General features: G+C 40.6%; 1 protein-coding gene across 1 annotated transcript; it reads left to right on the forward strand.

Moving 5' to 3' along the window:
* The first annotated feature begins 1,486 nt into the window (after positions 1–1,486).
* CIMAP2 (ciliary microtubule associated protein 2) lies at positions 1,487–24,531 on the forward strand. Its single transcript, XM_089518673.1, has 10 exons — positions 1,487–1,536; positions 3,134–3,221; positions 4,846–5,019; positions 6,257–6,379; positions 11,839–11,967; positions 12,972–13,115; positions 15,046–15,210; positions 16,206–16,334; positions 22,119–22,249; positions 24,422–24,531. Exons 1-10 carry the CDS (start codon positions 1,487–1,489, stop codon positions 24,471–24,473), a joined length of 1,185 nt encoding a protein of 394 aa, XP_089374799.1. The 3' UTR covers positions 24,474–24,531.
* Positions 24,532–24,936: the final 405 nt, after the last annotated feature.

Consider the following 24,936-nt stretch of genomic DNA (forward strand, 5'->3'; position numbering starts at 1 on the left):
TTTACACAGCGCTGTACATACAATCTTTTTGTCAACCCTGTGGGGGCACCATACCTTCAGATATTTTAATCCCCCATTCTGTCGCATCACCTTGTTGATACATTGCCACAGTAGATAAGAACACGGTGTTCCTGTTAAACTCCTGAAAATCATAATGCCAAATCGGAGGAAAGGGGGAGGAGAAGCCAGTAAAAGAACAAGGCACACACAGGATACATTTACATTGTAGAAATAATGTAGCTCCATCCTATGGAATCCAGGGAATTGTAGTTTTACAAAGTTTTTAGCGTTCTCTGCCAAAGAGTGCTGGAGCCTCACAAAACTTCGAATCCCAGGATTGTGTAGGATTATACCATAGCAGTTAAAGTGTCAAATTGTATTATTTCTACAGTGTAGATGCACCTTCAGTCATCTCATCACCACACACTATATTAGACCCCATACCTCACAAAGCAATACTTTGCAGCTTGAGAACACTGACCAGTGACACCACATCAGTCCCATTTTATTTTAAATTGCCAGGTTTATCATGGCACAAAAAGCTATGGTTGAAGTTGGAAATGCCAGGAGAAAGGGGAGGGTTGGGGACCTTAAAAATATACTTGGGACTGGGAGGCTACTAGTCCAGCTACTTTGGCTGTTGCTACATTGCAGAATTAATGCACTTGGATATTGCTTTAACTGTCATGGCTCCATCCTATGGAATCTTGGCATTTGTAATTGTAACTTGTAATTGTGACACTAGAGCTCTCTGACAGAGAAAGCTAAATATCTCACGAAACTTAAATCCTAACATTTGATTGCACTGAGCCACGGCAATTAAAGTGGTGTCAAACTGTAGATGTAGTTGCTATTCTAGGAGAAAGACAGGGTATAAATTGAACAAATGAATGAATGAATGAATGAACGAGTGAGTGAGTGAGTGAAGTAAGATCAGTGCAAGTGGTAAAGTTTAAAACAAGAACAACAATGGTTGTCCATTTCTCTAGAACTTTTACTTGAGTGCTACATAGTTGTTTGAGTGCTGGACTGTGACTCTGGAGACCAGGATTCAATTCCCTGCTCAGCCATGAAACCCATTTGGTGACCTTGGACAGGTCACAGTCTCTCAGCCTCAAGGAAAAGCAATGGCAAACCTCCTCTGAGCAAATCTTGCAAAGAAAACCCTATGATAGGTTCACCATAGGGTTGCCATAAGTCAGAAATGACTGGAAGGCACTCAACCACAACAGTGGAAGACTGGCGTGGAAGTCATGATTTGGCTAAGTGCTTTCCTTCCATGCAGACTTGATCAGGCTTCTAGGGCACAGCAGGCTTTGTGAGCTGCAGGGACTGCTATGAAGTCCCTCCCAGACTCATGGCAACAGAAGGTCAGGCGTCAGGCATTGCCATGGCAGTGACATTCCAGAACTCTTCTCACTGGCAGCCTCCAATCCGGAGGTCAGCTTTCCTTCTTCTCTCTCTCCAGGTGGGTAGGTGATGGAGGATGGAACCCAAGGGCTTCACAGGAGCCCCATTTGGGAGTCAAACAGCCAGGTAACAAGTGATTCAGCAACATACAGAGGAATGGGTTGTTGTGTGTGTAGATGTGTGTTTGTAAAAGGTTATGTACATGCCAGGGCTTCTCAAGGAGCACTCTTAAAAGATGTGAGATAAAAGCCTCTGAGCATGTGCAGGCTTTTTCCCACTGGCTGATGCCACCCTGCAGAATTAATGCATTATGATATCACTTTAATTGCCATGGCTCAATCCGATGGGATCCTGGGATCTGTTGTGGCACCAGAGCTCTCTGACAGAGAAGGCTAAACACCTCACAAACTACAAATTCCAAAATTCTAGGCTTTGTTTTTAGGGAAGGTACAAGGATCCTGTTCCTTGCCTCCTCTCTCTCTCTCTCTTTCCCTTTTTCTTCTTATTCACCCTTTTTCCAGTCATGTGCCCTCTCTATCTGTGGTACACTAGGTTAGGGAGCCTGGGCTAAAGTGTCAAAGGCTTTCATGGCTGGCATCCATAGTTTTTTTTTTTTTTTTTTTTTTTTGGTTTTTCGGGCTATATGGCCATGTTCTAGAAGAGTTTATTCCTGATGTTTCACCAGCATTTGTGGCTGCCATCTTCAGAGAATGCTGGCACCTACTCTGAAGATGCCAGCCACAGATGCCAGTGAAACATCAGGAATAAACTCTTCTAGAACATGGCCACATAGCCCGAAAAACCCACAAAAAGCTATGTGTCAATAATTGTTTTGAAAATATTTGTGCTGTCTGATTTTAATGCAAATAAAAGTATAAGGTCCCTTTCACACTGGTGTATCTGCTCTAGATCGATCTGGGCAGATCCGGTAATCCCCATACCGAATCTGTCTGAAATGATGTTCCCGTTACCTTTACCCCGATCGCACCTCCCCAGGGCAATTCACCCCGCTAATGTTCACACTTCAGAAAGATGGAGCCTCCTGGTTGTCAATCAAATTATGTTAATGGTGACGTGTCATGCAGCCATTTGTCAACGGCATGAGTGCTTTCCCCCCTTTATTTTAAAAATCTAGCAGCAAAGCTCGTATATGCTGTCAAGCAAAGTTCACATATTCTGTCAAATTATCAATTGTCTCTGTTTTGTCTCCGTTTCCCCCCCAAAGCAAGCTCCCCTTCCCTGGTCTTTTAGCTGCATTTCCTCCACAAAGCAAGGTCTCCTTCCTATACACACATATGTAGCACAAGCATTCACACATTCTATCAATCTAAAAGTACCAGTATTGGCATAATCTGTAAAAAACATGTCCAAAATATGTCCAAAAAATGTTGACATGAATGATGCGAAAGGGGAGGCATGTTCCACCCACTGCCCAGCCTCTGACCTTGATCCTTCCCCTGAACGCCACCCGATCATGATTGGGACCATGTTCACATTCACTTTGCACCAGGTTTCCCAAAAAGAAATGGGGGAAACTCTGGTTTCAAATAGCCTGCTCTGAGGGGCATTTGCCTTGGATCGGGTGTGCAAGCCCCAGATCCTGGTATGAAAACTCCGACGCCAGTGGGAACACCCCACTTTTAATCTGTGGTGGAAAGCAGGTTATATAGTAGTGTGAATGGTCCCTAAGGGTCCTTTACCTCTTTTATTTTTCTCTGAATAGATTTGATGTGTCAGCGATTTATCCAAATGTCAAGAGGCCGAGTACGTTCCTGCAAGCTCCATACTCCAAGACAGTTTGTTCAGACTTGGTGAGTGCATAGCTTAGTGTATCTTACCTGCACAAAGATGTGTTGTGTTTCTTGGTGAACAAGAACAGGTTAACACAATTAAACAAGTGTTTTCTGTCCCTACTACAGCCACTCAGAATCCTCTCCCAGCAACTCTTTATTCACAGAGGACTCTTTTGTGAGTTTGCACATGCGCACATGTTCAAGCTGCCTAGAATCCCATTATAAATCCAATGAATAAATGTCATTCTGTTCAACAGTTGCAATATCATTATCTGAACTGATCAAAAGATGCAACTGGTTTCTGAGTCTTGGTCACACTAAAAGCCAAAGTGGGCAACTTAGGTCTATGTCCCCCCACTCTTTATTGTTGCTTCCAAGATCCTTTCTACTCTCTCAGTGCCAAAATCTAATGAAAAGAGCATATTTCCCAAAATTTCAGAGATGGAAACTAGTACACATCTGGCCAAGCAACATCAGAGTGCTGTCAAGATGGCAAAAATTATGAGGAAGAACACCTAAGCTAGGAAAGGCTGCAGCAGTTTTCTTTTGCCTAAGCCTACTGGAAAGGGCAAGACTCCATCCCTTCATGTACTTTCCCTCCTGCTGAGTAAATTGAGTGCACCCTACCTTTGCACTTTGAATTCAGTTTGCAGCAGTTGAAATAAGCTGAGGACAGAGGGAGAAAGTGACAGGGAGAGAAACTGGGACATTTTAAAAGCAGTTGAAAAGTGTGATGACAGAGGAGTAATTTTACTGTCCCTGACAAATCAGGATACTTGAAGGGTATGCAATGGCTCTTCAGGGTGTCAGCCCTATTTGGAGATCCCTGGTATTCCTTAGTGGTTTTGTATCCAAGTATAAACCACACCTGGCTCTGCTGAGCTTCTAAAATCAGACAAGACTATGTATGTTCTGGGTAGTATAGTATTAGCAATCCTTATGATAAAGAAGGCTGTGCTGCACAGTTCCAGGATGACACTCTAGGATTAGGTTTTAGAAGCACCCTTTCTGAGTGATAGAGGTCAAGGCATCTTCTAGGAGACACTATGAGCTGGCTCTGTGGACCTTTGGGTAGCCATTAATGTCGACTAGAGTGAATTCTTTTTTAAGAGTAAGGTCTAATTTGCACTACAGAAATAATGCAGTTTGACACCACTTTAACTGCCATTGTTCAATGCTATGGAATTCTGGGATATGTAGTTTGTTGTGTCACAGAGAAGGCACAACAGAGAAACCTAAATCTCTCACAAAACTACAAATCTCAGACTTCCATAGCTGAGCCATGGCAGTTAAAGCAATGTCAAATTGCATTATTTCTCCAGTGCAGATTAGACCTAAGACTTACATAGTAAGTGGGTATTCACAGGGATCAAGGGTAGGTGTGTGCATGTTGTGCATTTGCACTAAGAGGTGAATAACACAGTCCATTGCATGTATGGGTGTGCACATGTGTGTGCTCCTGTATCCCTGACTCTCCAGCCAACACTGAATATGGTCCTTAGGCCTAAAAAGATTGTATATCCCACTACAGATTACAAGATGTTTTACCTCATACTTAATGATGACTTTCCATGCCATTTTCCCTTTGACAGATCTGCACTATACATACAACAACAATAATAATCCTGTATGCTTCTCTTAGAACCGAAAATTAGGACCAGGTACCTACAGCACTGACTATGGAGGCTTCAGTTCTGCTACTTCATTTCAGAAGCAGTTTTCTAGCTCTAGCTGGGCAAAAGCACAGGAGGCAGCAAGACTCACTCAAATGCCCCACTTTCATTTTAAGGAAATATGCTTCAGAGAAAAACTTCTGGTGAGTGTTTGGCTTCCATCTCCTTGCCATATGGGTTTAATCAAAGGCTGAAATCATTAACTTCCCCCATTCAGCTAAAAGTATGAATTCACACATCTCCTTTAATTCTGGAAACAGGTTTAAGATTATTTTCCAAACATTGTTCTATTCCTTTATATTGTTGAGTCAAGAACATTATCCCTATTAAATACCAAAGAAAGTTTCGTGACGTTTAACACATCACATGAGTTGAGTTGAAAAGGGACTTCCCTTTCCTTTTCCTTTTGTGAGAAATGGAGCACAGTTAGGGCAATGCAGGGAAGCTTAATCCCAAATATGAGTTGTTAGAATAGCTGTTTTACAACCTCTACTTATTAGGATCACTGTTTTATAACTTGGTGAGCAGGTATCTCTAATAATCACTGCATGGGTGAAGCCACATGTATTCTGTTCATCCCATTCCTGTGATTCTTTTGCCTGATGCATCCCAGATTGCAGGACCTCAGGAGGAATGAGGTGAGCAAAGGGCTGGTCCTGCCATTAGGTTCAGTGCAGCAACTAGTCAGGCAGAAGATCAGAGGTGTTATGCATGTACAGTAAATTATTATTTATTATGATTTTACTACTGCTAGAAAATGGAAGAGATATCTTTCAGTTTTCTTCCCCTGGGAGCCAACATACCTTCACTGGCCAGTAGTACTATGTGCTTGGCTTCAGGTGCCATTTACTGCTCTGGCTCAGACAGCATCCTGAAGTGTCACTAGTTCTATTTAGCTTCCATTTCAGATATCATGCAGACAACCATATCCTCCAATATTTCACTGTTGAAACTGAGACATATGTGGCTAAGTAACATCTGAATATGGTCGAGATTGCCAAAGTTATTAATGAGGAAGATCACACAAGCTAGGTGAGGATGCAGAAATTTGCTTTTGCCTGAGCCTACTCCCTCCCATGAGTTGTCTGAGTGCTAAAGAGTTTTACACTTTGAACTCAGACTGCAGCAGTTGAAATAATCCAAAAACAAAGTGGGAGGAGGAGAGAGAATATGGTGTTTTTTTTTAAAAAAAGAAGCATCTGAAAAAGTGGGACAATAGAGGATTAATTGGGCCTGTCCTTGCCACATTGGGAACATAAGAGGGTATGTGTAGCTGTTTCTCAAACCTCCTTTAGAGCCAGAGAACGGGTGTTAAAGATGTACATGTGCACTACTTTAACCTCTTTGTCTCTGTTTCTCAATCTTTCCTCTCTCTCCAAGAAAGAAAAACTGGGCCCAGGAACTTACAACTACAAAGATTTTCTGGAACTTCAAGAGAAGCGTCCTCACAGTATTAGAGGGATATGTAATACTGGAGAAGTGAGATTCAAAGACCGCATTAGGGTACATCTTGACTTCTATCTTTGCTAAAATTAAGGTTTTCCAAGGGAGCAACAAGGATCCATCAGCCTGCTGCAACCTGGAAGTCTTTCAGATGTACTAGACTAGAACCAGCATTACCAGGAGTGATGAGATTTGTAATCCACCACATCTGAAAAGCCTTGTTTTGTGAAAGACAATTGTTTATTAGTGAAACATGGCTGGTGTAGTAAAGATACTGCAAATGCTATGTTCATATACATATCATATAGTGCCACAGTGATGTTGGTACATATGGTATGGCACTGGCATATACTATTGCTTCCTAGCCAGCATAACTGGAATATATGGCATGTCTAAGTGAAGAAAAGGCTATTCTAATCAAAATTCCCATGGTAGTAAGCTACATTACTTGACTGAAAGTTTCTTTCCTCATACATTTCTGCTACAGTTCCTGTAACAGTTCCCTCTAACAAGGGAAATGTTATATTAAAGCCAATTAGAGATACTGTTACTTCAGCAGAGAGAGCCCTGGCAGAATATGGAAAGGTTACTTTTTTGGACATTAGAACTACAATAATTCAGTTACCGAGATGGCTAGGGGATTCTGTGAGTTGCAGCCCAAAAAGCAGCTTCTTAAACTTTATATCTTAGGTCCTTAAAATCAGTATCATGAATCAAACATTCAGTTTTGACAAATTCCTTCATTGTGCCATCCTCCTCCCCCCCATTTTCCACCCAAATGAGCCTGTGACTCATCAAATGGAAGAGAGAAATAGGTGGACAGTGAAAGCATCAAGATATGGCACTTCCTGCATGGCAGGGGTTGGACTGGATGGCCCTTGTGGTCTCTTCCAACCGTATGATGCTATGATTTCTCCTCATGAAAGGCCGCCATTTGTGAGTGGGCTTTCTCTTTACAATAGAAGGGTCCATTTGGCTTAACATCTAACAACCTCATTTATAAACAGTGAGAGGAAATTACTAGACAAAACAATTTTGCATAGCAGTACCATAATGCAGAGGTGGGAATCATGCAGCTTTCCAGATGTTGCTGAACTGCAACTCCTAGCATTCCTCTCCACTGGCTATGCCAGATAGAGCTTCCAGGACTTGCAGCCCAACAGCATCTGAAGGGCACATACTGGTACTTGCCACCCTGCCAAAGTGAAAGGAGAGGTAGTGCTTTGGTCACTATGAGCACTCACCCTCTTGTGCTCTTTTGCATACACTTTGGACATCTTCCTACTATCCTAGAGTGTACTGCTTTGCAATGGTGGGGTATCTCCCCTGCCCCATCAAGGGTTACATTTCTTCAGGCACCTGCATGCCAGTGGTAGCTAGGGCTGGAGCCAAGAATGGGTAGGCCATCCCATTCCTCTCTTCTGGCAGCCTTTCATCATGGTGCCTTTCCTTTCTGCCACCCTTTCCCTGACTTTTCCCACCATGCAACTTCCTTCCCGTATGACAGGCTGCTCAGTGGGGGGCAGATCACCTTGCTAGGGATCTGTGGACTAATCTACACATAATTATATTATGTGTAGATTAGCTCACAGATTTTTGCACATTCGCATCAACACTTAATTGTCTTCACTTTCCTGTGCAAACGTGTATCTACTTGTCCTCCTTCTGTTGAAAATGCACAGTCATGCAAAGCAGACAGATGGCCACATGTTCGATAATGCACATCCTTGCTGATACTTGTGGATACTCTGGTAAAAACTGCCAATCCTTGTTCAGCTGAGTTTGTGGAGGTCTATCCACCCAGCAAAATGCCAAAAAACCTTTGAATTGTGTGTGGCCAGATCACACTCTATTTGATTGGAATGGGGTTTATTTTAATCATGTAGACAATCCCAGAGTTGTATGCTTGCAGAAAGCTTCCCTCTCCTTCCATTACTTAATCCATTTTGCACCTTTCCTGCCTCTCTTCTTTCTCATCCTCTGGGGTAGGGCTGGGGACAACAGTTTGCCCACTCCTGCCAGCAAGGAATCCAAAATATACTCCTTCATGTAAACTAGCCCTGGAATAATAAGAAGTCTGCGTTGTAGGAAAGTCCAGGTATTGTAGTGCAAAGATGAGAGCTGGTGCTGTGATAGACTTGACATTCATCATAGTCTGTGTAAAGCCAGGTACACAGAGAGAAGAGATGTCTTCTCTCTCTCATGAAACTGGGATATAAAAATGTAACGCACTATATAATCTGCAATCTTTTTTTAAAAAAATCTTTATCTCTAAAGTGATATTAGTATTTATGAAGCAAGAGTGACTCACAGTGGAAATCATTTATTACTACTGCAGCTTTGTCTTCTGGAAGGAGACATTACTTTCGAAGTAATCCAAATTAAAGTACTGTGTTGTCATTATATTTCTTTCATTCTTAATTTTTGTATCAAATATCCAGGAGTGCTTTTGTGTTGTCCTATAACAGATTTATCCAAGCTAATTCCCTCCCTCCAGTGTGAGAATACCTTCCAGCTGTGATGGGAGTTGTAGTCCAGCATATCTGCAGGGCAACATTTATAAGATGAGGAGGGAAAGGGAAATTCTGTTCCTCTCATTTGATTACAATATATAAAGCTGAAAAAGATCTTGAAGTACATCTAGCTCAATGGTTCCTAAATTTTGCTCTTCTAGATGTTCTGGACCACATCTCCCAAAATTCCAAACTGTTGGCTAAGCTGGCTGGGGCTTCTGGGAACTGAAGTCAAAACAACTGGAGGACCAAAGTTTGGGAACCACTGATAGTTTAAGCCCCTGGTTCAAAGCAGGTTCTTCAGTGCAGGATGCAACTACAGAATGCAACTTAACAGATGGCAGTCCTGTCTCTAGGCTAATTTGTTGTGGTAGCTGCTTGTGCCTTGATGTCATTTTTTATTTATGGCAACACTAAGATGACCATATCACAGGGATCTCTGGGGCTGAGAGTGTGTAACTCACCTAAGGTCATCCAGTGAGTTTCCATGGCCAAGCAGGGAATTGAACCCTGAGCTCCAGAATTGTAGTCCAATGCTCAAACCACTACACCATGCTGGCTTGTTTAATACCAGTAGTGGAAGAGGGCCCTCCTGATGGCAATCTGGTCTCCTGTCCAGCAGCTCACACCTTTAGGAAGTGTCGCTAAATGGTTAGTCAAGATCTAGTTGTTTTTTTTCCCCTGTTGCTGTTTATTGGGGTCCCACCTACTGGAGCAACAACAAATAAGCCTACTCCCCTTTTTGTATGCCCTCCTTTCAGGTGCTATCATGCCTCCCCTTAGTTTTTGTCTTTTTCAGCTGTTCCCCACAGCAGTGTGTTTGTGTTTCCATACTTGGAAATGCTCCACCAGTTTAATGCCTGTTTTTTGTCACATTTGCCCTGCCAAAATAAATAAAAATTGCAAACCTAGACTTACCTAAACCAGTTGTGGTATAATGGTTTGAGTGCAGGACTAGGATTCCCTCTGCACTGCAGAAATAATTCTGTCGTTTTAACTGCCATGGCTCAATGCTATGGAATCCTGGAATTTGTAGAATGTGGTGGCACCAGAGTTCTCTGACAGAGAAGGTTAAATATCTCACAAAACTACAAACTCCAAAATTTCATAGCATTGAGCTCCACTAGTTAAAGCAGTGTCAAACTGCATTGTTTCTGCAATGCAAATCCCCTTTAGACTCTAGGAGGAGGGGGTTCAAACCCCTGCTCAGCAATGGAAGCCCATTGGGTGACCTCCAGCAAGACAGATTCCCTCAGCCTTACAGAAAGGCAATGGTAAATCCCCTCTGAAGAAGACTTGCCAATAAAAGCTTAGGATTGGATCAACAGAGTTTCTTTCCTGCCTCTCCTCCAGGCTTGAGGCAGGGTACCCAAAGGAGAACAAGGCACTGCAAAATAAATAATAATAATAATAATAATAATAATAATAATAATAATAATTTATTTTGCAGTGCCTTGTTCTCCTTTGGGTACCCTGCCTCAAGCCTGGAGGAGAGGCAGGAAAGAAATATAATAATAATAATAATAATAATAATAATAATAATAATAATTTCTTGCCTCTCCTCAAGGCTTGAGGTAGGGTACCCAAAGGAGAACAAGGCACTGCGTAATAATAATAATAATAATAATAATAATAATAATAATTTATTTTGCAGTGCCTTGTTCTCCTTTGGGTACCCTGCCTCAAGCCTGGAGGAGAGGCAGGAAAGAAATATAATAATAATAATAATAATAATAATAATAATTTCTTGCCTCTCCTCAAGGCTTGAGGTAGGGTACCCAAAGGAGAACAAGGCACTGTGTAATAATAATAATAATAATAATAATAATAATAATAATTTATTTTGCAGTGCCTTGTTCTCCTTTGGGTACCCTGCCTCAAGCCTTGAGGAGAGGCAGGAAAGAAATTTATTATTATTATTATTATTATTATTATTATTATTAATAGGGATAGGAAGAATGGAGGCTGCATTCACATATGGCTGGGAGGGATAACATGAACGATGCATGGCTAGCATTCATGTGAAACAGGAAATTCACGTGACGCTAGCATTCACGCTAAACAGGAAACAGGAAGTGGCTCTCTTCTTCACCCCAGAATCGTAAAAGTTCCCGATGTGTTGAGAGACCCACTGAACATGTGCAAGGGTGCCAATTCAACTTGTTGAATCTGCATGGTGTGATCATTTATTTTGCCCTCGCTCTGCTTCACCTCAGGAATGACCACAATTTCGCTCTTCACGTGTGATAATTAATCACATGAATTGCCATGGATTCAGATTGACTCTGCTTCCTCTTCCCTTCGGAATGGCTTTGGATTGGAGTTCCAGTTTCATGTGTGATAAGGGCCTAAGGGACCACCTACTTTCATACAATCCACCCTGCACTTTCAGGTCCTCTGGGAGGAATTTATTGCAACCAAAGAAGACCAGACTAACTGCAACCTCCTAGAGGAGATTTTCTGCAACCGCTCCCAGACTCTGGAATGGCTTGCCAGAGGAGATCCAGCAAATCACCAGCCTGGACAGCTTCAAAAAAGCAGTTAAGACAGATCACTTCTGGCAAGCCTTTCCTGAATAGATCCACTCAGCTATATAAAAAAATCTTCCCCTACATTATGTATTCCCACCACTGCCCATTAGCTTGTTGGCTTTTAGTAGTTCTTTTTTAACAGTTTAAATTTTAATAATAATATGTTTAATTCTTTTTTAAGGGGGGTTAAGATATATTTATATTGTATATTTGTTGTATTTTAAACTGTAAGTTGCTTTGATTGCTTTGCAGCAGAAAAGCAGGATATAAATAAAAGTTTTATTTGTTTTATTAGTTTGGGGTTTCCTGCAGCCAACATGGTTGTCTTAGCTGTAAGAAGCTTTCACTTTGTCACTGTTCCTATGGCTCACCTGGGACTCTGGGGAACAGTTTAGGCAAAAACATTCATTGTACTGCTATAATGATTGCTCAGTGATGATCATTTTTTGATTTACCTTTGTACCCCTCCTCATAGGATTGTTATCCTGGGCCAGGAACCTATGGGAATCCTTACATCCACCTGGAAGAAAATGAAAAATGCTCTGCATCTGCCCTTGGAATTATGGACAGCAAAACTACAAAATACTTCGCGTTCCCTCATGTGGCAAGCTTGGATTCTTAATTCTGCACTTAGCTGTTCTTGACTGTTTTAGTCTTTCCAATTAACCAATGATATGGAAAAGTCAAGGGCAAAGCACTGAGACTTTTCTATGAGCAGGGACATTATAACACCATTGGTCACATCTTCCCATGCTGCCCTGTCCAATCAGAGCTTAGTTACAATTGTCACAGTAGCTGGGGTGAGATGGAGGAATGGATTTTTCTAGCAACACTGTATTCTAAAGTGGGAATCATATGATAGGAATTTCAGATATTTTGGACTGCAATTCCAAGCATTCTTCACCAGTGGCTCTATTGGCTAGGGTATATGGCAGCTGCAATTCAGCAACCAGAGGGTTCCCCTTCTCTGGGGTTACTCTGTATTAAAGTATTTACTTGATACATACAAAAAGACTGAAAAAAAGTAATTAAACCAACACACTTTCCTGTGTTTCACTTAACATCCATTCGCATTCAAAATTCAAAATGACCTGAATAGACTAGAAAGCTGGGCCAAAGCTAACAAAATGAAATTCAACATGGAGAAATGTAAGGTACTGCACTTAGGGCAGAAAAACGAAGTGCACTGATATAGGATGGGGGACACCTGGCTGAATGAAACTACGCGTGAAAGGGATCTAGGAGTCCAAGAAGACCACAAATTGAACATGAGTCAACAGTGTGATGCAGCAGCTAAAAAGGCCAATGCAATTTTAGGCTGCATCAATAAAAGTATAATGTCTAGATCAAGAGAAGTAACAGTGCCACTATATTCTGCTTTGGTCAGGCCCCACCTGGAATACTGTGTCTAGTTCTGAGCGCCACAATTCAAAAAGGACATTGAGAAACTGAAGCGTGTCCAAAAGAGAGCAACTAAAATGGTGAAGGGTCTGGAAACCATGTCCTATGAGGAACGACTTAGGGAGCTGGGGATGTTTAGCCTGGAGAAAAGAACAGTTCTAACTGCTAAAAAAATGTCTGTTTTCTAAATTTTGGATTGATGTTTAGGGGAGCGGCTTGGGACCTGGCACCTACAATCTCAAAAATGGAATAGATGAAATGCTGAAACGGGTGGTCAGCAAGAAAGGCCCCTATGAAACCTTCACAGGAGACAGGTCAAAGCCTATAAAGTGTGGACATTATGCTACTGATGTATGTGTGCTCATCTTCTTTGCTTGCATGAGTTTTTTCACAGGGCCCACCCAAGACATTTTGCTGCATCAGGCAAAGAACAAGATGGAACCTTTCCTCTCTCCACATCTACCTAGACTTTTTAGAGTCTGATAGGATTAGTAGTTGACAATTCCTTCAGCAATTATGACAGGCCAGTATCTTGCTTTGCACTAAATGGGTAGCAGTTTAGCATAGGAATTGAACTGGATGTTACATGGCACACACAGTTCTGGCTGCCTGTGGTTTGCCAATTGTTATGAGATCCTCCATCATAAAATCTGCCACCTGAAGTACCTGCTTTGCTTTCAGGGGAAAAGAGAGATTGCATCTCAAAGAGTAAAAATAAAAGGATTTTATCAGCTTTATACATGCCTGTTCAGAATTGCATTTTTGCCCGCTGATGGTATTATATGTCACCTTCTTAAAAGCAATAAATTAGCAGAGTTCTCTGACAGCTCATTTCCAAATTTCATCAAGTAACCTAGCCTAAGGTTTATTTTTTATTTTTTTGTTTGAGCAGATATTTTAAAATGTCTTTTGTTATTATTATTATTTATATAGTGCTGTAGATTTGCACAGCGCTGTACATAAAACAATAATTTAACTGAGTTGTCTTGCCTAGTGATAGGGACCTTACCACATAATATTGCCTGTCTTCAGTTTGACTGAAAAGACTAGATTTCCCAGTGAATCCTCCTGCCAGTCTTGATTTTTTTTAAAGGTACCAATTTCAGGAATTATGGAATTAAAGGAGATTTCCACTGAGGGTTTAAAAAAGAAGAAGAAAAAGATAAACACTTTAAACTTAAAAGAGAAAAAACATGTTATTTTAGATATGTTAAATTTTAACAGTATAGCACTTTTTGAGTCTATTATTTGAATAAGTCAGCCTAGAAACAATATTAGGGCGTAAAATGTAGTAGTTTTGAATTATCTATGCAGTAGGTTGTGTAAGAGTTGAAATGTACACACTGTAATACTGCTCTTAATTCTTCTATCTAGCACTTAGACCATGGGCAGCAGTGTAAGTCTCTGGAAATATTATATGGCAAAGGGGAACAAGCCATTGCTCCAGGTCTAATAATAACATAATTTGGATATTGTGGACTTTGGCTTGGTGCATCTTTTCCATTTACTGAATGGAAGCAATTCCTAGTTAATTGTACCAGTAACAGATTAATTGTGCAATACTATACATGCCTCTTCAGAAGTAATCCTAATGAATTCAATGGGACTTACTTTCAGGTATGTGTGTATATGATCCCAGCCTAAGTGGAACAGCCACTGAAAACACTGGGTTCAAAATCCAATGACTACTATTAATGCTTAATGACTTGCAGTGGGTTTGATCCAAATTATCTTTTCCTTAAAAGGGATTAATCTCAAAAGCACCAACATCCAGAAGAGGCATCTTCATTATCATTATTTTTTACATCTTTGTGTGTGTGCAGAAAAAGCTGTTTTCTGCAGAAAAGAACCATGTACAAATTTTGCACAGGCCTGAATTATGAAGATGATTTGAAAACTGTGTGGTTTTCAAAGAATTGTTAACAGGAAGAACATTCCTAAATTTATTCTTTACTTCCTTTGAGAAGATAATTCGAGAAAAATTACATCCCTAGACTGGACTGGCAATGGAATGGGGTCTTCCATCCCATCTGAGGGCTGCAAGCTATTTAAGGACAGGCCTATCCTGAACAGACTCAGGAGTAGGCCCTTCTTAAGCCTGCTTCTTGCCCCCCCCCCCTTCTATCCTCTGCTGTTGTTGCCTCTCTTTGCTTTAGTTCCCTGAAGCCATCCAAATGTGATTTGTAGCTAGTTCCACCAGACAGATTTGCTAGGCAACTTTCTGCTTTGAAAGCATTTTCTTCTCTCCAAATGAGTTTCTTCCCTTGTTTAATGCTGCTAGAAAAAACCCACTGAGCTGAGTAAGAGCAAGGTCAAGAGCTTTCTGGAAGAACTGGAGACTAAAGAAAAAAGGAAACATGGAGTTTTCAGCACGCTTGCTCGGTATCCTAAGTACCCAACGGAACGGATCTTCTGGGCTACGGTGGGCCTAGGTCCACATGAACAAGTAGGTGACTTGCAGGGCTCCTTTATGGCTAGACCAGCACTGATGTCCTCTTTAACCAGCGAGGTGGTTGGGAAGTGGTACCAGATAAAAAAGAAAAGAAAAGGACCCCTTTAATGCCCCTTTCTGTTGTCTTTGAAGCATTTAAAAATGCTGCTAGTACACACCAGCATGGATTTCAGACCACCCAAAGATTTTCTCTTGGCCACTGGGCTAAGGTAAATGCAGAACTGCATCTGAACAAACCAGGCAGATGTGATAGCAGCTTCATAACTAGGTGGAGACAAGAGAGTTTAAGCCATTTCTGATCCACACTGTGAGATTTTTTAAAATATTTATGTTTGTTCACCAAGGGGTGTTTCCAGAAGAAAGGCTCCTAGTGGTTCTAACAAAAAGACTTTGCAGAGCTATTTAGTCTATCTGCTCCTTAAGATTTTTTTTCTAGAAAGGGGGGAAAAAGTTCAGACAGCAGTGGAAAATCTGAAAATTATGTTCTTTAGGCCCCCGTCCTTCCTGTGAAAACCTGTGAGCAAGGCAGAATGACAGCATTGACATTACTATTTCAACTTGCATTCCCTGCCAGAAAGTAAAATTCTACCCAACTGTGTTGCAGTTGTCTGATACTTGGAATCACTTTGTAAATCTCAGCTTGGAGCATGCTGCTCTTTCTTATACCCTCCCACTCCCACCAGAGAGAGGAGTTTATGAATGTGTAGAAACTGCTACCCTATTGTTGGTTAGCTTTTTTGCTTTCATGGTGATTGACACTCAGTCACACAAGTTCACTATGATGGGGAACCAGTAGAATATACAGCAAAATCTTGTATCTTGCTCATAGAATTGGGCATATCTTCTCCAGAAAGATGTTCTGTGCTCTGGTGAGGATGAACTGGATGTTTTGTTTTAATGCAGATGATGATGGTGATGATGATGATGATGATGATGATGATGATGATGATGACTTAATTCAAAAATAATTGCTTATGTATCTCTTACAGTTCAGAGCTGGCCCAGGTTCCTATAACATAATGCCTATCAAGAGAAAAGAATTTGAAAACCAACCACCATTCTGGGTTGGTGCTAAAAGATTTGACAAGAAGGCATTGCGTCTCTTCTTTGGAAGTGCTGTAAGTGAGAAGCAATATGGTGGGAAAAGAGCAAGACACATACAGTGTTCCTTCTCTTGGATTCTCCCTTAAAACCATTTTTGGGATCATTTTTAGGTATACGTTCAAAAAAAAAAACTAGACTATGGTAGTGGTCAGACTTTGCCTCAGAGAAGGACAAATCTGGGTTCAAAGCCATTTCAGAAGCAACTGCTAGCTCACCTTAGTCTGGTGAGTGTATCTTAGGCTAACCAATCCAATAGGCTTGTTGTGAGAAAAGCAGGGGACAGAAGAACCATGTACATGTACCCCAGTTTCTTTGCAAAAAAGGGTGTGAGGATCATTTAAAAAATGCTCTAGAGAATGCATGGCACTTGGCACCAACTTTCCATACTTTTTATGCAAGTCCTTGGTTATGAAATGGGGACCACTTTCCATTCCCATTTCTATATTGCCTTATTGTTAACAGGCCTCTTGTCAACTCATGCCAACAAAATTAAAATAGAACAACATTTCAAATGAAAGGGCTATTAAACTTAACTGCAGATCCCAGGATCTCATAAGATGTTGCCATAGAAGTTAAAAGTGGAATCGCAGTGCTATAACTGTGTGGTGTGAAAGGGCCCAAGTCAAGAAATGCTGAGCTAGCCTCACATATCTGAGGAGGAAGTTCCAGAATGTGAATGGCTAGCATCTTCTCTTTAGCAGATATTAGCCTAAGCTTGAAATGAAGTGGTGCTGAAAAAGGGTCTCTAGAGATGATCTCAGTTGGCAAGCCTATTCAGGAAGAAGAAGGCAGCCCTATAGAACCCCACAGCTAGTCATTTAGAACTTGCAGGACTAATTAATCCATAATTAACTAATTAATTTATCCATGGGATTGGGTGCTTTGCCTCCCATGTAATTAACTCCAAAGAGTCCTTTCACACTACACAATTATAGCACTATGATTCCACTGCATCCACATAGCAGAAACAATCCAGACTGACACTACTTTAACTGCTATTTATATATCATTTTTCTCCCACGGATGGGATTTGAAAAACTTACAAATAGTGCTACTACAGTAAAAGCATAAAAGGAATAAAAGAATAATAAATTAAGATCACTTTTAAAAAGTACACCGAATAAAATAAAATAAAATACTCTTCAGACCCATCGAGTTAAAGTTTCTTTTTTGATCAAACACAATAATTTCCCTAAGGTGCCCTTCCTTGTTTGAATTAAAAGACCTTTGACTCTTTGCGCGCCTGGAGGAAGGAGGACAACAAAGAAAAAAACAGCTTATCTTTCCACAATAGGGAATTCCAGAGTTTGCCAGTGGCCACAAAATGAAGAAAGCCTCTAGAATCAAGCCTGGAAACAAGGCAGTAGCCAGTTTTTAGCAGTCATCATATGTTCCCTGCAGTCAGCTGCTGACTTCTAAAATCAAGGGTAGCTTCTGAAAATTTTTCAAAGCCAGTCTCACATAGGACAAAGGCCAGTCTATAAGGAGTTTATCACACAGGAGGGTAGTGTCCAAATCCCATGGATAAATGGTGTTAAAATCACTGAAAAGGGTGGGATTGTTTTCAGATGACATTGTGTGACTTTGACATTAACCCATCATTAAACCATGCAAAAAGTGGCAAAATCTTTACATGGTTAAAAAAGTGGCACAATTTTGCTGCTTTTTGCATGGGTTAATGTCAGGTTAATGCCAAAGTGCCCATTTATCCATGGGATTGGGTGCTTTGCCTCCCATGTAATAAACTCCAAAGAGTCCTTTCACACTACACAATTATAGCACTATGATTCCACTGCATCCACATAGCAGAAACAATCCAGACTGACACTACTTTAACTGCCATGGCTCAATGCTATGGAATTCTGGGAATTGTAGTTTTGTGAGACATTTACCCTTCTCTGTCAGAGTTCTGGTGCTACAACAAACTACAGTTCCCAGAATGCCATAGTACTGAATTATGGCAGTTAAAGTGGTGAATTATTTCTGCAGTGCAGATGCAGCCATGTCAATATCCTATGGAGTCCTAGACTTTCCCCTATACTTCTTTCTCTAAAACAATAGCATCACTGTTCCATACAGCAATGGTCATCCCTGATGCTGCTCTAGAAAAGCTCTGTGTGACTGGGATCATAATGTTGCAAACATCTAAACCTCTGTGGCTCCTGGATAACTGATGCTATATGGATATTTAAAAACAAACATTGTTTCTGCTGTGTGTTTTGCAGAGTATGCATGTGTGAGAGATTTGCACTGACACTTATTTGTTTGGCCAAAAATAGTCATTTTACTTCTTCCAATCTTGTTCATTTCACTTTTAGTCCTCACTAGATTTCTCCCATAGATAATCTGCTTCATGTTTACAATTTAATTTTAACCAAAATGCCTTAGAATGCTATTACCTGACTAATGTAACCAAAATACATCATAAATTTACCATCAACAATAATAACAATAACAATTTAAAGCAATAGTTTCTCCAGATTATTACACAAAGCATACAGACAATACACAAAGGGATACACGAAAATATAGCATCCATGCATAGGTTACACTGTTTCTGATCTCTTCTAGTCAAAGCTTGACTAATTTCTGTAATCGATTTGTTTCACACTTGCCCACACAGTCCCCAAATTGAGATCACAATTGTATAGGCATTTGCTTGATGGTAGGACTTATTTCCAAATGCATGTGTATAAGCTCACACTGTAAAGTGTGTAAGAAGAAGGTCAAAGTGCACCTTACTTTATGTTGGATGGAAGGGACCCTTTAAAGTAGTCTTCCTTTCCTGAAATCTCTTTTAATAATGATGTGCCAAAAAGGATGGCTCTGGCACTGTTCCTCCTTCTCCTTGTGGCCTTTCTTGTATCATCTGCATTCATCTTTTTTGGGTTCCTGCGGTGAACTGGAACAAAGCTAGAAGGACTCAAACAGTTAGGGAAAGCTTCCTTTGAAAGAGTTCACTTCCACTTAGGGAACAGGTAAGGACTCCCAGGTACTTTTTTTCTCCTTGATGCTAGAGAGCAGGGGACTTAAAAGAGGTCAAGAATTAAGGTTTTTTAAATAACTGATGGGGAACTTCACTAGTGGTGATTAAGTGTTGCAGGTAATGGGGGTCAAGCTGAATTCATCTGTAGGCAGCTGGTTTGAGACTACATTACAACTGGAAGAATGAATTGCTTTGCATGCAGAACAGTGCGTAGGACACTGGCAGTAGATATAAATAGACCTACTCCAAGAACAGAGACCTTGGATTTAGTGGCCCTGGGTTCAAATGAGTTACCAAAAATAAGTGAAAATATTTTTGTATGACTAGGGGTTGAGGGTCTCTTAATAAGGCCAAAGAATGTTGCTGCTCTTGTCTATACAATTCCAAGCGTGGCAGGCTAGATAGTTAGAGAAAGCTCTCTCTGTTCTGTTTGAGTTAGCCTCCCTTTGCAGCAGCATCTGTAGCAACAGTGCCCATGTTTGCTCAGCTGGAGAGAACTTGCCCTCCATATGCAAAATGTCCCAGTGTTTCCAGTGAAAGTTGACCGTTGGCTGAAACCACAGCAGGCCTCTGCCAGTCAGTGCACACTTTACTCTCTTGGCTGGACAGTCTGGAAAAACTAATTTCATCAGTCCCTCAACCAGCATAGCCAGTGGCCATTGTAGTGCAATCTTTTCCAAGCTCTGCCTAATTGGGCTAATTGTCTAATTTGATTTAATTCATCTCCCATACAGGAAGGTAGAAGGTGTTGGCTGGGTGAAATGTGAGATGGTTCCCTCCAGAAGGGGCACAATATAAATTAATAAATAAATAAATGACACAACAAATTAATTAGTTCTGGGAATGGTCCTGCTTGTGTATGTCAGTTGCTATAAATTTCTTCTGATTCTTATTGCCTGAAAGGGTAGATCACTTGATGGGGGAGGTCTGGAAACTCAGAAAGTGGTCTCCCACAGTTATCCCACCCAGCCACATCCTCAGCTGGTGAAAGAAGAGTAAATTGTGTTCACTTCCCTCCCACCACCTGTCTTCCTGTACTGCATTCTCCAGTTAGCACACCTACTTTGGGATCATTTCTCAATACTACTTTCAATTCCTGTATCACATTACTTAAGAGCATCAGTGGTTCTCCGTGAAGGGAACAATGATATTGTAATAATTTCAAGCAATGTTATTGTAACAACATCCGAGCCAGGTCAGCTCAGAGCCCATCCTGCTTCACATAGTGAGCAATCAGATGATTACAGGAAGCTTAATATTGGGACAGAGGAACATAGAAATCTGCCTGACGATCTAGCATTTGTGATTGACAGAGGCCCTTCAAGACTTCAGATAGGGTTTTTTCTAGCCCTGCTTGTACAAACCAGGGATTGAACATTGAAACTTCTGCATGCTAAATCTGTGTTCTAGCACTCAGTGACGACGACGACAACAACAACAACAATAATAATGTCCCGCCTCTCTCAACAGATCGAGTCAGGTTACAAAGCACAGTTAATATAATAAAATACATAGTAAAATTAGATAATAAAAACATAATCTACATAACATTTACAAACACAATCCCTATTCCCCCAACACAAAAAAACAATAACAATACAAATACAAATTAAATACTGTAGTTAAAAGAGTTAAAAGAGGCGGGTTGGAGAGAGACCACTTGTGATAAGGAGGAGCAATTAATGACAAGATAACAGGGTGATGGGGGGACAGGGAATGGGAGGTCAGTCTGGGAAAGCCTGCCAGAAGAGATTCATCTTGACTGCCTTCTTAATATGATGGATCACCTCCGGCAGGTCATTCCACACTTTAGGAGTGGCAGAAAAAAAAGGCCTCTGGGAAACTGCAGCCAACCTGGTCTTCCCTGGCTGCAGTAAGTTCTTCCCAGAGGATCTGAGTGTGTGGGGTGGATTATAGGGAAGAAGGCGTTCCCGCAAGTAAGCTGAACTCATCATGTAGGGCTTTAAAGGTAATAACCAACGCCTTGTACTGTGTCCAGAACCTAATTGGCAGCCAATGAAGAGATTTTAAAATTGGCATAATATGGTCGAATCTTGAATTTACCCACTACCAGTCTGGCTTTGCTACAGCCATTTTGGCCAAATTTTAATATGGTACCTCCTGCTTTAATGAAACTTTGAAAGTTTAAGCCTGGTGTCTACTTAACTGAAAGTGGTCTGGTATCAGCTTACAAGCCATCAGTTCTAAATCCATGGAAGTATTCAGGAGAGAAACAGGTATAGCCAATGTGCCCAAATACAGTACCAGAAGCTGGCAGGTGAGAGATACAAAGATGTGGGTTTGCCACACTAGATTGCTTGAGAAGCACAGATTTACTGCATCAGCGATCAAACATTCTTTTAACTTTCAATTATGTGCTACCAGACTCCAAATTGAGGATTTCACTTACAATGATAGCACAAAACACTATCAAGTTTCTATAGATGGACGAATAGTAAAGGTAGATGCCTGTTTTAGACAGCAGAACCAGAATGGTCATATCTTTCAAAATGTTGCACACAGATGAACATTCATGAAGAATTTCACACTGCAAAACTTGAATGGCTACAGATGGGGAATAGCAGCAGGTGGCTGTGCAAATATTCCCTTATGCATTTCCACAATAACATTAGAAATGTCTGTAATCAAAGAGAATGCATAAGTCTCATGGATCTCTCCCCTATGGATTCCATATTACATTCTGCAGTGTTTATGTAAGAAGTGGGTACTTGAAGGCTTTGCTCATCTGCTTACTGGTACTACTTACAGTAGCTATCAAAAGCTGTTACTTGTCTACTTTTACACCTTACAGAACCCAGTTGGAGTTGGTCGATACGATGCCACTAAGCATGAAAAGTATCCAAAGAAGATCAGATATCGTTCACTTTATATGAATGAAGCACGGCGTTACCTTAGTAATCTGGAGAGAGACAAATACTTGCAGTAAGTTTACACTTGCATATGTACAAGGGAGGTAGCTAACGTAAAATCCTCCAAATTCTTTAAGAAATTGAAATTCTATTTGAACACATCACTAGATTTTTAATTTGCCCACTTGGCTTTATTTACATCCCTTGTTCTGGATGCCAAGTTTGGATTTCAATTTACCTTTAAAGTACAATTGCAAATTTTCATTAGGCTATCTTAGGTCCAAAACACACTGGGAAAATAATTGAGTTTGAGGCCACTTTAACTGCCATGGTTCAATGCTAGGGAATTCTGGGAACTGTAGTTTTGTGATATTTAGCCTTTTCTGTTAGAGAGCTCTGGAGCCACAGTAAACTGCAGTTCCCAGGAATCCCTAGCACTGAGCCAGGACAGTTAAAGCAGTCTCAAACTGGATTATTTCTGCAATGTTTTAGACCTTAAACATAATTGTATGACCGCCCATTAGCAAACATTATCTAGGACAGTTTACAAAACCAATCTACTGCAGTGAAGTAAAGTAAAATAGTGATGAGCTATCATGATTTCTGGAAAAAAGGTGCTTTGAATGAAGGTTTCATATAAGCATAAAGAGGGTTTTGCTTATTCATTCTTTTCCTGTTTACTGCTCAAGTTGATGTCTCAATTGTCCTGAATTCCAATTTAATTTGAATTCTTAAAATGAATTCCAGAATTGGAAGATCCAGATTACCTTTCAGGAATGTAGATGCTTACTGCTGCATGGCAGCAGCACTACTGTTTCCTAAATTGCAATAGGAAGGAATAGAGCAGTCAGTTTGGCCCCTTTTTCATATCAGGATAAAAATTCTGTCTTTATAGTTAGTCTGAAGAACAGAAGTGTCTTCAAACATGCTTCTGAGGAAGTAGCCTCCATTCTACAAAAGCTCATGCTACCAGCGTCTTTCTTTCAGTTGGTCTCAAAGGAGCTACAAGACCTCTTTTGCAGTTTGGAGAACACTGAGATGTCCATAATACTACAATCGATATTAACCTCAAGTACTAAGGCATAATATTTCATAATAAAATACAAATAGTTGTCCCTCCACATCTGCAACTTTTACTCTTGTGGATTTGATTATTTGTGAATTTTATTAGTACTGTATATACTCATGTATAAGTCTAGAAATATTAGTATATATATGTGTAAAAGGAGCAATCCCCTTTCTCTGAATAGTTGTAAAAGGCAAGAGTTTAGTCCATCCTGGGAGCACCAAAAAGAAGCATGGATCCCTTCTAGTCTCTCATCCATCCAGCCTTTAGCACAAACAGCTTTGACTGCCAGAATTTTTAAGTTCTTCGGCATCATTTTCCTTTGCATCATCCTTTGTTACATACCCTGAAGTTTTACCCTTGACTTATCCATGGGTCATATCAAAATCCATAATTTTGGCCCTAAAACCTGCCCCCATGAAGTTGACTTATAGTCAAGTATATATGGTAGGTACTCTCTAGGTCTGTTTGTACAACTGTAATAGATGTTGACCACACAGTCACACTGTAGGAGATAGTGATTCATAGAGAAAAGCACTTCTCTAGGCATTTGTATGTCCTCCAGTGCAATTCTGTGGTCAGCTTCTGCTGGATGATGGCCATAGAGATGCACTGGAGAATCTAGAGATCACTAGAGAGCTGTTCTCTCAGATAAAAAATATAGATTTGCGATTTTTTCACTTTCATGGGGGTCCTGAACTCCAGCGAATGTAGAGGGCCTACTGTAGTAACAGCAGTAGTACTGATGATGGTGACCTATAAGAGGATGGTTCTCAGTATCATTCATTTCTCACACAGAAATAAAGATAAAGCTCTTGCTTTATCTCCAGTGCAGTTCCTATTCATGACAATCACACTATGGACAAAGTAGATGCACACCTCTGTTCCATTATAAAACTTGTTGGATAGCTGAGGGAGGGCAACTTGTAGTCTTCTTGGATTTGTTGGACTGAAGCGTCTGTCAGCCCTCGGAAGCATACTCAATGGTGAAAAGTGATGGGAGTTGTAGTCCACCAATATCTGGGGCAGGAGGGAGAACACAGACCCCCATCACTGTTCTAGGGTTGCTCACTCCAACTAGCCAAATATTCTACATTTGTTTGGAGGCTCAGAGATGAAGGGTGGAACATAAACACTTCAATGGCTTTGTCTTCTCACAACTCAAACTTCTTTTTCCAGGGCACGGATCACCCCTGTTAACAAAGGCCACTGGGAGAATTCAGCATCTTAAGCAGCCATTGTTTCTTCTCAAACATTCAAGCTGCATTCCTAGTTAATTTTCATGGTATTCTGCCCACATGACTGAATCAAGAAGATACCTCAACATTTGCTGCAAATACCTTGTTTCACAGTTGCAATAATCTCTTGGTAATTATGTTAATCATTTACATCATTTTCCCACTAAAAATCAAGTTGTTTGGTGGAATTTGGTAAATGTATGTGTTTTGTTTCTAAAGCCAGTCTGCTGCCTAAACTTACATCAACAATAAAACTGCTGACACAGTGTCTTTAAAAATGGATATTAAAAAACACATCCTAAAAATATAAAGAGAATGTCTACTGGATTCCAGGATAAATGGGCTGTTTAGGCAGCCAATAGGAACTTGTTCCTTCCAATGTTCCTCATACAAGTCCCTATGAAGCAGGCGAATGGAAGAAAGTAAATAAATCTTGATCTGCACTAGTTTTCTAAT

Source organism: Sceloporus occidentalis, unplaced genomic scaffold, assembly GCF_023333645.1.
Source record: "Sceloporus occidentalis isolate IW3139 unplaced genomic scaffold, rSceOcc1.0.p SCAF_3, whole genome shotgun sequence".
Classification (NCBI taxonomy): domain Eukaryota; kingdom Metazoa; phylum Chordata; class Lepidosauria; order Squamata; family Phrynosomatidae; genus Sceloporus; species Sceloporus occidentalis.